The sequence below is a fragment of the Mus caroli genome, chromosome 9 (genome assembly GCF_900094665.2).
Source record: "Mus caroli chromosome 9, CAROLI_EIJ_v1.1, whole genome shotgun sequence".
Taxonomy (NCBI): domain Eukaryota; kingdom Metazoa; phylum Chordata; class Mammalia; order Rodentia; family Muridae; genus Mus; species Mus caroli.
Genome location: NC_034578.1, coordinates 105,910,050 through 105,926,007, shown reverse-complemented (window position 1 = coordinate 105,926,007; position 15,958 = coordinate 105,910,050). Strand labels below are relative to the sequence as shown.

Sequence of the window (15,958 nt, the reverse complement as noted above, 5' to 3'; positions counted from 1 at the left end):
GTCAGGAAATGTGGGTACTTTGAACGAAGGGTACCTGGCACCCTAACAGTAAAGATGGCACCCAGGGCAATGTGACCCCCACTACATATGCCATAGCCCTGCCCACAGCATCTTAGCAGCCCAGGGTGCCCCAGGGCCCCTACACATCCCTGCGGTCTGCTGGGAGGAAGCGGCTTCCCTCCCCCACCGTGACTCTGCGCTTCCTGCCCCAGCAAGGGCAAAGGAAACGGTTTTTTGTTTTTTTTTTTCTGTTGTTCACACCATAGTTTCCTTGGCGGCGCCCATACACGGGCTCAGCCACTACCCACCCCACTTGTCCATGGAACCAACTCTGGGGCCTGGGGTCCAGGTAAACAGCAAACGCGGGTAGAGGTTCCAGGGCAAGGGTGGGCTGTTGTGCAAGGACGCTGTAGTGTTGGGTGCCTGCCGTCCAACACTGTGTGTACATCCTGGGACCCATAGCACCAGAAAGTTCTCAGAAGGTGGTGGCTGCAGAACTAGGCAAAGGTGGTGGGACAGGACCCAGGTCAAAGCTCTGGGTAGAGAGCAGGTAGCTATGAATGGTAGATCGGCAGCAGCACTTAGAGCCACGCCCCATTTAAGCTCCGCCTCTGCCTGTGTCAGGTCTCTGTGGTCCCAACCATCAGAAAGGTGGGAACAAAGACCGAAGATCTAGGAGGTGACCTGTCCACACCACAGTCCTCTGGTTCTGACCTTCCATGCCCCCGCCCTGCGTCCTGCTTGACCTACATCCTCCGCCTTTCTCCGTCCCCATCACTCCACCTAGAATCCATCTATCCTCTAGGACTCCACCTTTCTCTCCCCTCTTCAGTGGGATTCTCTACCCTCTCATCCTCTTGAACTCTTCTTGTCAACAGAAGGACCTTGGTTACCTGCAGCAATGGCTGAAGGCCTTTGTGGGTGTCTTCGAGAAGACTATCTCGTTATCCTCCCTGGAACCTCGAAGGTAAGGCTGAGCCTGCACAGAGGCCAGGGCCAGGCAGGTAGGACTGCCCTTTGGCACTCAGCATCTCTCGCTCCCTCTTCCAGGCCAGAGGAGGCAGGTGCAGAAGTGCCTCTGCTACCCCTAGATGCTCTACATGCACTAGCAGAGCAGCTGGACCAGGACGACCTGGATCAAGCCCTGCTGTTGCTGAAGCTCTTTATCATCCTCTGCAGGTGGTTTCTCCCTGCTGTCCTCCCAGGGTGGCCAGAGGCACGGATGGGTGGGCCGGGGAGTGAGGGAGACTTCAGCATTAGCATAACTTCTCCTGTTCTTCACCCCCAACCCCAGGAACCTGGAGAACGTAGAGGCTGGTTGGGGCCTGGTACTGGTGCCCCGTGTGCTGGCGTTGCTCACTGGATTGATGGCTGAGGTGAGGGACCTACCTGGATTGGATAGGGCAGAGACAGCTACTGCAGGTATGGCTGCCTAACCCTCCCTCTATTCTCTGTCCCCACACTGCAGCTGAAAGGATCCCCATCCTCACAGGAGAGCCATGGGACCCAGCTAGAGAACGTGGCCCTGCATGCCCTGCTCCTTTTCGAAGGGCTCTTTGACCCTTATCAGACTTGGCGGCGCCAGCTCACTGGGTGAGACCCAGCCCTCAGACAGGGTGACCACAGGAGGCCAGGGGGAGGCAAGGGATGGGATCACTGGCCTTATGGAACTAGCCTGTGTGCAGGCTGGAGGAGAATGACCAGTGACCTGACCAGGCAGCGGTGAGAGTTCAGCTGATGGATCCCAGTGCCCAGTGTCCGGCTTCACCCCAACTCTCCCCACCCCACCCCCACCCCCCACCCCCAGGGAAGTCATCAGCTCCAAGGAGAAGAGCAAATACAAGTTCCCTCCAGCCGCCTTGCCCTGTGAATTCGGAGCCTTCTTCCAAGGTTAGGCTCCGCCCTGATTTCCCCAGGCCCCACCTGGTCCTGCCCCCAAAACCTAGTTGCCTAATCCCATCACCAGACAGGAACTCCTTGGTGGTCTGGCCTGAGACACCAGAACCTCTAACAGCCAAGTAGAAGTTTAGGGGGAGAGGAAAAAGAAAAGGCAGGCTTGGGCAAAGTCATTTTGTCCTAGGCTGAGATGAGGACTGTCTCTCAGGTGGGGTGTTGACCTGTCCCCTTAATTTCCCATCTTCCTTCACTCCTGGCTCCTCCTGGGCACTGTTCCCTGTCTAGTCTCTCTGCCCCTGTAGTCTCCACCCAGGCTCTACCTGTGTGCACCAGCTACCCCTCTGCTTCCGTATTCCTGGAGGAGTGAAGCCCAGAAGCCCTTTTGGCCATTTGTTCTCCCTGGCTGTATTCATTAACTTGTTCATCTGTCTTCTCTTCTGGGCCCCCCCTCTCCTCTCATGGGAGAGCCAGTGGCCAGCACTTGAGCAGGAAGTGGCTGGACAGAGACAAGCAGGGCTGTGGGAAGGCAGATCCTTTTGGATCATTTAGCAAGTCAGTAGTGCATGACCCCAGGAGAGCAGAACTGGGGGTAAGGTGGTTTGGGGGTAGCTGGAGCCCTCCTCCATTTCCTACAGCCTAGGCATTCTTAGAACCATCTAGATTTGTTCCCACCCATTTGTAGGACCCTCCAGTGGTAGCCTGACATCCTCAGGACTGATGCTCATTCCTCCCCACTCCTGTCCCCATCCCTATCCGGGTCCTCCTGTTCCTCCCCATGTGACTCAGACCTGGACCCATCTGCCCTCCAGGTTTCAGTTCATTGCCCAGTGCCTTTTCCAGCTTAGCTGGACAGGGACACATGTGAAGCTGTGAAGGCCCCTACTACTCCCCTGTGGTAGCCTGGTCCCCAGGTCAGAGTGCCAGGAACTCCCACTGTGACAGTGGCAGAAGTTACAGATTTGCATCTGAGAAGCTAAACCTTGAGTCTCTGTGGGGAAGGAAGCACAGTAGCTGTGTGTCACTCTGGGAAGCCCTCCTTTTTGGACATAAGGATCTAGGAAGCTGCCTAGACTCCTGGAGCTGGACCATATGTCCCTCAAGCACCACTGTAATCCCTCTAGCATACAGCCATGACATTCTGGCCTAGCTTCTGCCCCACATCCCCATGCTGGGATATCCCACCTCTTGTGCAGTCCTTTGGACCATAGTCCTACCATCTTGGTGACATTGTCCTGCCCTGCCTACTACCCAGAGAACCTGCAGGATGCAGAGCGTTTGCCTACCACGTTGCTGCTGCGGCTCATCCACCTCTTTGGTGCTGTCCTTGCAGGAGGAAAGGTAGGTTGGGTAGTGAGCCTGTGGACCAGGGGGCAGCCCTCTCAGCACCTTGCTTCTAGGTGAGTCTACTGCCATTTTTCCTCACCCATAGGCGAATGGGCAGATGGCTGTGAGTGCCGGCTCTGTGCAGGGACTGCTAGGTGTGGTGCGGGGCTGGGGCCGTGGCCCCGCTCAGGACCCCCAGCAGGTGCCACTGGCTCTGAGAGCACTAGTGGGTGCAGTGCACGTCCTGCATGCTAGCCGAGCACCACCCCGAGGACCAGAACTGCGTACCCTGCTTGAGGGTTACTTCCACATTCTCAATGCTGACTGGCCAACTAGTCCAAGTTCAAGCCCCGAAGAGGCCCTTGTCACCCTGCGGGTCAGCATGCTCGGTAGGTGTGGGCGCCCAGGCCCTGGGAAGGGGAATGCCCATGTGATGGTGGAAAGGCAGGACTGGCTGGCCAGGAGGGGAGGCAGGCTGTTTAAGGGTACCTGTAGGGGAGTCTGACTTTGACCCCTGCACAGATGCTATCCCCATGATGCTGGCGTGTGAGGACCGGCCAGTGCTACAAGCCACCTTCCTTAGCAACAATTGCTTTGAGCATCTCATTCGCCTCATCCAGAACAGCAAGGTGGGTGGGGTTCCACCCGGAGGTTGGAAGGCCTGGAACCCAGGGAGAATCACATAGAAACCCCAGGTTGCTACTGAGCAAACGTGGCTGTGGCCTGTGTTCAGTGGGAGGGCCTGGAGCCTGGGCAAGGTTTGTCCCTTCGGGTTCTGGCCCTACTCTGCTAGGAGAACTTTGACTAGGACTGTTTTCCACTGGTGCAGAACCCCGGCAGCTCCCCCTGGTCCTGTTCTAACCTCTTCTCCTCATCTCCTTCTCCTCTACTTTGCCCCTCCCCACAGCTTTACCTGCAGGCCCGGGCGCCCCCTGAGGGGGACAGTGACCTGGCTACCTGGTTACTGACTGAGCCCGATGTCCAAAAGGTACCACCCCGGGGCTGAGAAGCTCAGGCAGCAACCACCTTGGCCACCCACCCCTGGGCTCGTTATCTGACCATTTCCTGTATTCTAGAAGGGTGGATAAGTAGATACGTTGAGGCTTAACATACTTGGCAGTGAGGGTGACTCTCCCATGCCCTCTTACCCCACCTTTCAAAGTCCTGTCCTAGAGACGCAACAGGAAGTGGTCTTTTGCTTACCTGGTGTTAGAATCGGGTGTTGGGTGTGGCTGGAAGGAACCTTCGAAACTCTTACCACCTACCCCATCCCCTGATTCTCAGAAGGAGGCACAGAAGTTCAGGCACTAAGTTGTCATCACTTACCAAGGCAGTCCCTGAGGGGTCATTTCTTCTGTGGCTCCTGATGTCCTATACTAAACAGATCTGGCTTCTTAAAATGTCACATGCCTCACCATCCCAAGGGGCTTAGAAACTGCAGGGTGTCAGTGTGTGTGTCAGGGTGTGGACTGCAGCAGCATCTGTGCCCTGGCCCAGCACCTGGTGATAGAGGATTACAGGCTTCACACCTGGTCCCCACCCCAGAGCCTATGCTCTGGCCTTGTTTTCAAAAGGCAGCCTCCATGCTTATTGCCCAGTGTGACTTTTTGTGAGCTCACCTGTGCATTCAACTTCAGGTCAGGCAGAGCTAGGTGACTCCCCTGACCCTTGACTTTATTTACAGGCCAGGAGAAGGGAAGGTTGTCTGAGGTCACATCCCAGGGGAGCTTGGTAGAGCTGGGCGCAGAGGGCTCAGAGGGCTCAACCATGGCTTAGCACTTGCTATCAAGCTCTCAGCCCCTCACCCCCCAGAATGGAGTGAGCAGTGTGCTTCTGAGTCTCAGTCTCGCTAAGCTGAGACACAGTGTCCTCGCTGATTTAGGGGATGGGGGACAGGGTAGGACTTAGAGATCTCGAAGGTTCTTCTGGCTCTAATGCCCTGTGATTGATGGCCCCAATACCCCTGAATACCTGTCAATCATCCCGGGTGATGGGACACTCGATGGCTTGCTTGCACGTGTGTGTCTAACTTGGGTAGGGTTGTCGGGACTAGTACCAGTAAGCCCACCAGAGAACAGGAGGAGTGCAGAGGCAGTGTGCACCATTGGTCTGTGCCAGAGGCCCTTCCCAGCCTGAGTTTCTTTCCAGGCCTGGTAACCTTGCCCAAATCTGCCCTGGCCTTGTCTTTATGAGGCAGCTCATATGATAACAGCCCTGAAGGACCGTTAACTGTGGCCAGTGCAGTGTGAGTTGTGACTTAGCCATACCTGTCAATGCCCTGAGCTGAGACCTCTACACTGTAGGCCTCGAGGGCTATCCCAGGAACATGAGATACGAGAGCACTCCAGTTCAGGGCAACACAACTTGTGTGGCAAGGAGAGGTCCCGGTGTTCACAGGGGATTGCCGATCCATCAGATGCCCTGGACCGTGGTGTACCTGGCCCTGCACCCCTTTTACTGTTAAGTCCTGCCAGCTGTGACACCCTGGCAGCTACGTCTCCTGACTTCCCCTCTACCCCAAGGTGCTTGACCAGGACACCGATGCCATCGCAGTGCACGTGGTCAGAGTGCTGACCTGCATCATGAGTGGCTCCCCTTCGGCCAAGGTGAGGATGCTTCACTTTCTGTGATAGGAGTCAGAGGTGGAGGTCATTGTCCTCATATTTCCAAAACTGGCCTGTCACTCTTGTTCCCTGGAGAGCATGTGAGGGCCATTGTTGCTAGGGTGTAGTTCGATAGGCTTGGTGGGTGTGGTCATCAGTGTATCCTGGGAGTTGGTGTCCTAGGTCAGGGCCACGTAGGGAAAGGACACTTGTGAGCTGACCACCATCTGTAGCCTTCTGAGATGGATACAGGCCACTGCATCCTCTGTTGTCCTTGTTCTTTCTGCACTGTGACCTAAGGCAGAACTAGCTAAGGCGTTCCGCAGCCGAAGGGAATGCAAGTTGCCCACAGAACCCATAGCTTTGCTTGCTTCCACACTACTTTTCAGGAGGTGTTCAAGGAGCGCATTGGCTACCAGCACCTGCAGGAGGTCCTGCAGAGCCACGGACCCCCTACCCACCGGCTGTTGCAGGAACTACTCAACATGGTGAGGACCGGGCTTGGGGCCTGGGTCCCAAAGACAGCTGGCCTGAGCCAGTTCCCTACCCTGGAGGACTGTTAACTGTGGCCAGTGCAATGTGTGCTGTGGCTTACCCGTACATGTTGATGAGCCCTCTACACTATAGGCCTGGAGGCTATCCCAGGAACATACAGTTGACAGCTTGGCCATACTAGGCTACAAGCCAAAAGCATGGAAATTAGTAGGGCCGATTACTTGGTTTACTGATCCTGATCGTCCACTTTTGGCAAGGCACCAAGATGGGATGGCATGTGTTGCTTTCCCATACTGTGCACAACAGGAAGTGTCATAGCTGGCAAGGGGCCACCAGTGACCTGGATTGTCACGTTCTTTCCACCTACAGGCTGTGGAGGGTGACCACAGCATGCACCCGCCTCCACCAATCCGCAACGAGCAGCCAGTGCTGGTGCTGATGCAGTGGCTACCAGCACTGCCCACAGCTGAGCTGCGCCTCTTCCTGGCACAACGCCTCTGGTGGCTCTGTGACAGCTGCCCTGCCAGCCGCACCACCTGTGTGCAAGCAGGCCTGGTGGGCTACCTGTTAGAGACACTTAACACGGGGACAGCCCTGGGAGCCCGCTGCCAGGAGCAGCTATTAGCCTTGCTGCAAGCTCTGGGTCGTGTGTCACTACGGCCCTTGGAGCTGCGTCGCCTGCTGCGCCCCCCACCGGAGCTGGACTCAGAGTCAAGTGGAACTGAATCTCAGAAGGCTCGCCATGCAGGTGCCGTCATCCGGGCACTGTTGGGCATGGCCCGGCACCGGGGTCCTGCACGTGCCCTGCGCTACTTTGATCTCACGCCCAGCATGGCTGGCATCATGGTGCCGCCCGTGCAACGGTGGCCAGGAGCCGGCTTTACCTTCCATGCCTGGCTGTGTCTACAATCATCAGAGGCGGTTCCTACCTCAGCTCCCAGCCGGCCCCTCCAGCGGAAACAACTGTACAGGTGGGTAACCACCAAGGGCTAGGGACCCACGGCTAGGGTGAGCAGGAGGGAACAGGCATAACCAGTTTGCTTGCCCCCAGCTTCTTCACCAGCAGTGGCTCAGGGTTCGAAGCCTTCTTCACGGCAGCTGGCACCCTGGTGGTGGCTGTGTGCACACGGAAGGAGTATGTGACCGTGAGCTTGCCCGAAGTGTCCTTCGCGGATTCTGCCTGGGTGAGTTCCCGTCCTTCTCATGTGGCCCAGGGTGGGATGAGAGCACGGAGAGTCAAACATGGCTTGAGCCACTGTAACTTCCTTCCCTTCTAGCACTGCGTGGCCATTGTGCATGTGCCCGGGCGCCGACCCTTCAGTCAGAACCTGGTCAATGTCTTCAAAGATGGCCATCTGGTCAAGACAGTACCTCTTCGCTTTCCCTCCCTCAGTGAGGTATGCCAGGCAGGTTTGGGAGGCCATGGGTCAGTTGGAGGGGCTTGGACCAGTGTGACCTGGAACCCTGTGTATCTTCAGCCTGTACCTCTCTGAAGTACATAGTTTGGGGAGTCATCATGAGCTGGATATAGGTGGAATCCCAGGCTTTGCTGGGCAGGACCTGACTGCTCTCCCAATCCTGACCCTGCAGCCTTTCTCTTCCTGCTGTATTGGTTCTGCTGGGCACCGCACAACGACAACCACCACAGGGCTCCCCGTGTCATCAGTCTCCACAGCCTTGGCTCACACCCACCCTTCCCTCACTCGCTCCCAGTCAGTCCCAGCCTCCACAGGCCTGGGCTGGGGGCCTGGACTGGGGACCCCTCTGCAGGAGGGCAGTGTCAGCTCTACCCTTGCAGGCACCCAGGACACTCGGTGGGGAAGCCCCACATCTCTGGAGGGTGAGCTGGGAGCTGTAGCCATCTTCCATGAAGCCCTGCAACCGTCTGCCCTAAGGGTCCTGTGTAGCCTGGGTATGTAGCATCTGTTGTCGGTCATCCCCCTGCCTCTACCCCATTGTCCTGATTCTAGGGCATCAGATTTGCTAAGTGCTCAGGGGTACCCAGAGAAGATGGCACCCCTGAAAACCTGTCCTCTGGGCAGGCAGGGGAGGAGGCAAGCTATGGAGAGGGTTTTTCCAGAAGACCTAAGGTCTAAAGGTTCGGCCTTTTCTCTCCAGGGCCCAATGAGCCAGCACCCTTCAAGCCTGAGGGTGAACTACATGAGTTTGGTACCAAGTTGCTCCTCCATTATTCACCGCAGGTACTTAGGGGTTAGGGAACCCTCAGTGCCTCCTGACTCTGTCCTCTGGCTCCCACTTTCAATTTGTCTCTCCCTTCTCCATTTGATCCAGGCCTGTAAGAACAATATCTGTCTGGACCTGTCCCCTGGCCATGGGCTGGATGGCCGCCTGACAGGACATAGGGTGGAGACATGGGACGTGAAGGTACGTGCATCTATGTGTATAGTGTACACAGGGAGTGTTGGGAGCAGTGTTGGGCCCTGGCAGGGTTTGGGAGACCAGTTGGAGAGAGTCCAGGCTTAAGGCGAGACGTTGGTTGGGAACTGTCCTCTCATTCATCACTGGCCCCCTCTCCCAGGATGTGGTGAACTGCGTAGGGGGCATGGGTGTCCTGCTGCCCTTGCTGGAGCGAGTGGCTGTGCAGCCCCAGGAGGCCGAGGCCGGTCCATGTGAAACGCACGATCTCGTAGGACCTGAGCTGACCTCAGGCTGCAACACTCAGGGCCTGCTTCTCCCCCTGGGCAAGTCCTCAGGTGAGTGTCCTTCACTCCTGGACTTGGGGGTAGGGGTGGGGTGGGGAGAAAGTCTTGGTATGGTGCTGGGGATTGTGCTTGAGGTAGTGGCTTCTGGCACAGCCTTGACCAACCTCTGCCCTCTTCCTGGTGGCCGCAGAGGAACGGATGGAGAGGAACGCAGTGGCTGCCTTTCTCCTGATGCTTCGGAACTTCCTGCAGAGCCACACCGTGAATCAGGAGAGCCTGGTGCAGTGCCAGGGTCCGGCCATCATAGGAGCCCTCCTGCGCAAGGTGAGGCATGGTGCGCGGTTGGAGAGACAGGGGAGGCCTTCTGGACGGTGGGGCCTGAGTGAGCAGGCAGGAAGGTGGTTCAGGTGATGGCAGCAGCAGAAGTTGAGCCGTAGCCCTGCCTGCCTGGAGGTCGTATTTCAGAGATGGCAGCGGCCCTGAAAGGCTCTGAGCAGGGATGATTCTTCATGCCTGCCGCTGGGAAAACTGGAAACGAGTGGCTGGGACAGCAGGCAGACAGAACCTGACATCTCAGCCGGCTCTGTTTCCCTCAGGTCCCCAGTTGGGCCATGGATATGAATGTGCTCATGTCTGCCCAGCTGCTGATGGAGCAGGTGGCTGCTGATGGCGGCGGGCCCCTCCTCTACCTGCTCTATCAGCACTTGATCTTCAACCTTCACCTCTGGACCCTCAGTGACTTCGCTGTGCGCCTGGGTAGGTGAGGGGCTTGGGAAAGAGGCCTGGGTACAGGGCAGGCAGGGCGAGAAGCCACAGCCTCGCTCTATAATCTGAGAAGACATAGAGGGCGGAGCCCTGCCCTGGAGGGAGTGAAGAAGCTTTCTGCTGATGTCCACCCAGGTCACATCCAGTACATGTCTAGCATAGTCCGTGAGCACAGACAGAAACTTCGGAAGAAGTACGGAGTTCAGTTCCTCCTCGATGCTCTGCGCACGCACTACAGGTTAGGTTGGCGGGCCCCGGTGAATGTGGGAGGTCCGGCTCAGCAGAGATTGGTTTGGGGACAGGATGACGAGCTGCCCCAGCTTACCTGCCTGTTTCCCCACCCTACCCCGATTTTACCTCTCCTACCTGCTGGCTGTGCTTGTCGGACCTGCCAGCCCGCAGCGCGAGCGCCCCCTAGCGGCAGACGACCTGCGTACAGTACAGGCTTCCCTTTTGGGTCTGGTGCGTGAGTTCTTGGTTAGGAACTTCTCAGTGGAAGACATGCAGGTTGTATTGAACTTTTTGGCAGCTACCAGTGACGATGGCCAGGTAGGCTGGAGGTTGGGGAGAGTGAGGCTTGGGTGAGAGGTGTCTAGGCCAGCTGGGGAACCCATCCTAGGGTGACATTCCATGTATCCTCAGGTGGTGGGCACACTGGAGCTGTTGCTAACCCTGCTTCAGGGTTCTCCAGTGCAAGACCCCTTGGCCGCCTTCCTGCTGGAGCTGGGGAACCTTGAGGTGCTGCTCGCACTGCTGGTGCGGCCAAAGTCAACGCCCCTTTTGACTGACAGGGTCTGCAAGGTATGCCCAGCCCCCTCCTGACCTTTTAATCCCATTTACTGAGGCCGCTGGCTAGAAGCTAAGGAAACTTTAAAGCCACTTTCACAGGCCTCTTCTGGAGCCACACGCCCGTGCAGTGGCCCCTCCTATGTTAAGTCCTCTGTGATGACAGCCCCTTGGTCTCCTTCACACAGATCTTGCGAAGACTGCAGCAGAATGAGCGGCTACCTGAGCGGAACCGCCAGAGGATACGGCTGCACGACTGTGGTCTCCAGGGTCTTGTTGCTAGCTTGTCGGAAGAGAGCATTTCTCCCCAGCTCTGCCAGGGCCTTTATAAGCTGTTTATAGGGACAGGTATGACCTGGCTGGGACCAAGAGGCAGATCAGACGGAGGAGATCAGAATGCCTGCCCAGCATGCACAAGGCCTTGGATTTAATCCCTGACACAGAAACACACACACACACACACACACACACACACACACACAGGACAGGTGCAATAGAGGGGGCAGTAGCATCTGTCCGGATAGGGCTGGTGGGAAGAGGGAGTGTTCACATGGGGACAGAATTGAGGTAGTCCCCTCTACTGTGTCAGTCCCTCAGGTTGTATCTCCAGACTGCCTGAATCTCTCAGATTTGTTGGCTGTTGTACAGCTGTCCCTCCAGGCTGACCTCAGTGTCCGCCTAGACATCTGCCGTCAGGTAAGAGAAAACGTGTGGGAGATAAAAGGATAAAAAGAGGCTCCTTTTGCCTCTCTGGGGTGGGGCACCTTTGTGGGTCCCCGCTGTTAAGACCTTGGGATGGGGATCTAGGGAAGCAATCAGATGACCTCTTATTTGCTGTCCCCTGGTTTGGCAGCTCTTTCACCTCATCTATGGACAGCCAGACGTCGTTCGGCTGCTGGCCCGACAAGCTGGCTGGCAGGATGTGCTGACACGGCTGTATGTCCTCGAGGCTGCCACAGACAGTGGTCCCCCACGCTTCCTCCCAGAGCTGCCGATCTCTTCAGAGCTGGCCCTATCTCCGCCGCCCACTGAGTTGCCCGCTGACTCTTCTGAAGTCTTCCTGCCTTCCGAGTCCCCTTGCCCTGACCAGGATGCTTTCTACCAGGCCCTCTCCCCGTTCAGTACACCCTTTGACCTGGGTTTGGAACGGGCCAGCATTGGCTCAGGCAATACCGCTGGTGGTGGCAGCAGCAATGGAACTGTTACTCCGGCCAGCCAGCCTGGCACACCCTCCCCGCTGGATGGGCCACGGCCCTTCCCAACTGCCCAAGGCCGCCACAGCTCCAGTCTCTCCAACGTGCTGGAGGATGGCAGCCTGCTAGAACCCACCATCAGTGGGGATGATACCTCGAATACGAGCAACCCCCAGGTGAGGCGGCCACCTTCTGACATTGCACTGTGTCTGGAGAGGACACCTCAGGAATGGAGAGTTGGCAGTGTGGTCTTTCCAAAGATGCGGTCTAATACCAGGGCTGGTACTGTCATGTAGTTGTGTTAAGCCTGAGAGAGGAGAGCAGCAGCCACATAGGGCCCAGGCTTTGTAGGGCCTACAGATAGAATAGACTGTCTTCTCTAGAGGAAGAGGCAGTGCTCTTAGCTGCTGAGCCACCTCTCCAGCCCCACTTCTCTTTGAGAATTCCTAGGCAGCCTTGAAGACTTAGAGTAAGGCATTTGTGAATATCTCCTCTCTGAAGTCCAACAGAACCCCAGGTTTTCCCCCAGAGTTCAGAAAGTGGCTGAAACCCTTAGGCCATTTTTCTAAGGCCTTGGTGCCAGTCTGGCTGTTTGCCGAATGCTGCCTCTCTTTATTCCTGCCTGTGGGTAGACAGGGGGTGCTGAGCAGAGATTCCCCTCCCCCACAGCCTGCAGCCCACACCACCTTCCTGTCCCCACAGCAAACCCCTGAAGAGGAGCTGTGCAACTTACTCACCAACGTGCTATTCTCAGTGACGTGGCGGGGCGTGGAGGGCAGTGCGGAGGCTGCCTGGCGGGAGCGTGGCCAGGTCTTCTCGGTGCTTACCCAGCTGGGGGCCTCTGCCACACTTGTGCGACCACCAGACTGCATCAAGCGCAGGTAAGAGGTCTGTGTCAGGAGGCGATGGGTCTCTGGGAGCCAGGAAATTGCAAGGTCGGTACTGAGTCCCTCTCTTGGCCAGCCTCCTAGAGATGATGTTAGAGTCAGCCCTGACCGACATCAAGGAGGCTCCCCCAGGAGGCCTGGCCAACCTTTCCCAGCAGGCACTGTGGCTACTCCGTTTACTACAGGATTTCCTGTGCGCTGAGGGCCACGGTAACCAGGAGCTGTGGAGTGAGAAGGTACGATTATTCGGAGGGGTGGGAGCCACACACATTCTGTGTCCTTATAACATGAGGGTGTCTAGTTTAGGAAATGGGAGGGTACACAGGGCAGTCTTGGATACATCAGCGTTGGTATCTATCAGCCTGTCTAGTCAGGCCAAGCATTCAGTGGATGGCAGTGTTGGAGTTGGGCTGGGTATACCTTACAGTGAGTGACCTTGACTCAAACCTTACTTAGCCTCCAGCACAAACTTTACCTTGTTTTCTCCCCCAAAATCCCTGTCCTTGTTATGGCAACATGCTGGAAATATTTTCTGTGTGGCAGCTCTTTGAAGGTGTGTGCAACCTGCTTGATCGCCTGGGCGCCTGGCCACATCTCGCCAATAGCACAGCAGATCTCCGGGAGATGGCACAGATCGGGTTACGTCTTGTGCTTGGATACATCCTATTGGAAGACCCACAGGTAAGCATGCAGGAGGGCAGCAGAGGTGGAGGTCTAGCTGGTGGGGGTCCAGCAATTGGTACTACCCTCATTGCCTTGCACCTATAGCTACATGCCCAGGCCTATGTGAAGTTGCACACACTGCTGCAGACCGCAGTGCCGACCCGCCGGGAGGAGGCGTGCTACGTGCTCTCCAAGCTGGAGGCAGCACTCAGCCGGGCGCTGACCACCTCTTCCTCTGAGACTGAGCATGCGTCTACAGCCGTGGCAGCCACTGAGCGCTGTTCGTGGTTGGTGCCACTGGTCCGCACTCTGCTGGACCGTGCATATGGGCCTCTGGGACTGCAGTGGGGGCTGCCCTCCTTACCACCCACCAATGGAAGCCCCACCTTCTTTGAGGACTTCCAGGCTTTTTGTGCCACAGCCGAATGGCGCCACTTCATCGACAAGCAGGTGCCTGAGGAGGTGGCGGGTCGAGGAAGAGGAATGGAGGCTAGGGCACGCCTCGAGCACCGGTTTCTCCCCCTGTCAATCTTCCAGGTTCAGCCAACTATGTCAAAGTTTGAAATGGACACATATGCTAAGAGCCATGACCTCATGTCAGGCTTCTGGAATGCCTGCTACGACACACTCATGAGCAGCGGGCAGCGGCATCAGCGGGACCGTATCCAGAGTCGGCGGGCCTTCAAGGTGTGCAGCCCAGATTGGGGGACGGTGCACCTATATGACTGGAGACAGCTAATAGGGCAGGGTAGAGAATGGATTGGAGAAACAGCAGCCAGGGGGATTGACCTATTCCTTCCGCCACAGGAGCTGATCCTAGAACCTGCCCAGCGTAGGGCTCGCGTGGAGGGATTGCGCTATGCATCTGTACTGAAGCAGCAGGCAGCACAGCACTCGACGGCACTGCTCCACTGGGGGGCGCTGTGGCGCCAGTTTTCTAGCCCCTGTGGGGCCTGGGCACTAAGGTGGGCGGAAAAGGAACCCTGACCCTGAGTGCTAGATGGCCTTTGACTCTCTGCTCAAGGCTTGAAAGTAATGCCTTTCAAATGAATAAAACAGTAATCTCAGCTGAGCTGGGGTGGTGCACACCTTTCATTCCCAGCACTTGGGAGGCAGAAACAGGCTGATCTCTGATTTCGACTCAAGCCCAGCCTAGTCCACAGAGCAAGTTCTAGGACATCCAAGGTTACACAGAGAAACCCTATCTCAAAATACCAGAAAACAAAACAAACCCCAGCAGTCTTAAAGTGGGGGCTCTGTAACGTTTTGCTGGCCCATGACCATTCCTGGTGATATATCTGCAGGATTCCTCCAGTCCCCCACTGGAAGCTGTCTAGTGCAGAGACATACTCCCGTATGCGACTAAAACTGGTACCCAATCATCACTTTGACCCTCACCTGGAAGCTAGCGCCCTACGTGACAATCTCGGTAAGTGTGTGGCGCTTGCTTGCTTCACCCAGCTGGAACTTCCCATCATGCCTTGCTCTAATTAAGTCCCGTTGGCCTCCTGCAGGTGAAGCTCCCATGACACCCACTGAGGAGACCTCACTGCCTCTAGCAGTGACCAAAGAGGCCAAAATCAGTGCCCCTCCGGAGGAGCTACTTGAGGACCAGTTAGGGGAGGAGGACCTGGCTGCACTCGAGTCCCTGTGAGTGGGTGGGCTGGGGCTGCCAGGGATGGATGCCTTCTGTGCAGCTGGGGCTGAGTCTGTGTCTTTTGCTGGCCAACTTGAGTACCCTGAAAGGACTCCCCAACCCCAAGTTTGGGGGTTATTTAAAAAAGGGTGGGTGCTCTTTAGTAGCTAAGCACCCGTGAGCAAGGCTCAGAAAAACCAGGACAATGTGGGGGCCTGGAGTATGGCAGGAGTGTGTGAGGAGAAGCAGGGCAGAGGGAGGGGTGAGCCAACAAGCAGCCAGAAGGACTTTTAAGTCTGTCCAGGGCACCGGGGTCAGTGAGCAGGAGGCCCTGGGCAGCTCCTCTCCACCAGGGAGGTATGAGCAAGTGACCTCATGGCTCACTGGTCTTGGAGCTTGGCAAGAAGGGATGCCCATCCCTAGCTGAAGTGAGTGCTGCCCCCAGGATGGCGGAGGCGGCCGAGCTCGATGAGAAATGCGAGAAGCTTGTGTTGTCGGCTGAGTGCCAGCTCGTCACGGTGGTGGCTGTGGTCCCGGGACTCTTAGAGGTCACCACGCAGCACGTGTATTTCTATGACGGCAGTACAGAACGCGTGGAAACGGAGGAAGGTGTGTTCTGATGGAGCTGTTGGACGGGGTGGCAGAGAATGACCAAAGTCCAGGCTGGGCTCGAACCAGTGACCCCTTATACCTACTCTTGGTTGCTCGGCAGGCATCGGCCATGACTTCCGGCGCCCCTTGGCCCAGCTGCGTGAGGTCCACCTGCGGCGTTTCAACCTGCGGCGTTCAGCGCTCGAACTCTTCTTCATTGACCAGTCCAACTACTTCCTCAACTTCCCACACAAGGTGGCCGCGTCCTCTGCTTCATCCCCTTGTCAGGCTCCCAGGCCCCAGCTCTACCCTATCCCATCCCACACCCAGCTACGGAACCAGGTGTACTCGTTGCTTCTGCGCCTAAGGCCACCCACCCAAGGCTACCTAAGCAGCCGCTCCCCACTGGAGATGCTTCGTGCCTCGGGACTTACCCAGGTAAGAGTCCTAGATCTTG

The 15,958-nt window shown here is 56.9% G+C and overlaps 1 protein-coding gene across 2 annotated transcripts in view; it reads left to right on the top strand.

Moving 5' to 3' along the window:
• The window catches only part of Nbeal2 (neurobeachin like 2), a 29,749-nt gene that overhangs the window by 8,622 nt on the left and 5,169 nt on the right, over positions 1-15,958 (top strand). The window contains exons 2-37 of one of the 2 annotated variants that reach the window (XM_021171375.2): positions 879-967; positions 1,051-1,179; positions 1,295-1,376; positions 1,469-1,593; positions 1,808-1,890; positions 3,149-3,234; positions 3,326-3,608; positions 3,742-3,848; positions 4,127-4,207; positions 5,742-5,825; positions 6,212-6,310; positions 6,687-7,288; positions 7,369-7,501; positions 7,595-7,714; positions 7,908-8,229; positions 8,436-8,518; positions 8,610-8,702; positions 8,857-9,031; positions 9,171-9,304; positions 9,577-9,736; positions 9,881-9,983; positions 10,141-10,294; positions 10,388-10,546; positions 10,720-10,879; positions 11,121-11,227; positions 11,385-11,900; positions 12,427-12,605; positions 12,688-12,847; positions 13,155-13,292; positions 13,380-13,724; positions 13,812-13,961; positions 14,082-14,239; positions 14,579-14,703; positions 14,789-14,924; positions 15,356-15,519; positions 15,623-15,939. In XM_021171375.2, the coding sequence (XP_021027034.1) occupies positions 879-967; positions 1,051-1,179; positions 1,295-1,376; positions 1,469-1,593; positions 1,808-1,890; positions 3,149-3,234; positions 3,326-3,608; positions 3,742-3,848; positions 4,127-4,207; positions 5,742-5,825; positions 6,212-6,310; positions 6,687-7,288; positions 7,369-7,501; positions 7,595-7,714; positions 7,908-8,229; positions 8,436-8,518; positions 8,610-8,702; positions 8,857-9,031; positions 9,171-9,304; positions 9,577-9,736; positions 9,881-9,983; positions 10,141-10,294; positions 10,388-10,546; positions 10,720-10,879; positions 11,121-11,227; positions 11,385-11,900; positions 12,427-12,605; positions 12,688-12,847; positions 13,155-13,292; positions 13,380-13,724; positions 13,812-13,961; positions 14,082-14,239; positions 14,579-14,703; positions 14,789-14,924; positions 15,356-15,519; positions 15,623-15,939 (6,141 nt within the window). The remainder of the gene's footprint in view (positions 1-878; positions 968-1,050; positions 1,180-1,294; positions 1,377-1,468; positions 1,594-1,807; positions 1,891-3,148; positions 3,235-3,325; positions 3,609-3,741; positions 3,849-4,126; positions 4,208-5,741; positions 5,826-6,211; positions 6,311-6,686; positions 7,289-7,368; positions 7,502-7,594; positions 7,715-7,907; positions 8,230-8,435; positions 8,519-8,609; positions 8,703-8,856; positions 9,032-9,170; positions 9,305-9,576; positions 9,737-9,880; positions 9,984-10,140; positions 10,295-10,387; positions 10,547-10,719; positions 10,880-11,120; positions 11,228-11,384; positions 11,901-12,426; positions 12,606-12,687; positions 12,848-13,154; positions 13,293-13,379; positions 13,725-13,811; positions 13,962-14,081; positions 14,240-14,578; positions 14,704-14,788; positions 14,925-15,355; positions 15,520-15,622; positions 15,940-15,958) is intronic. The other variant, XM_021171377.2, reaches the window with a different exon arrangement.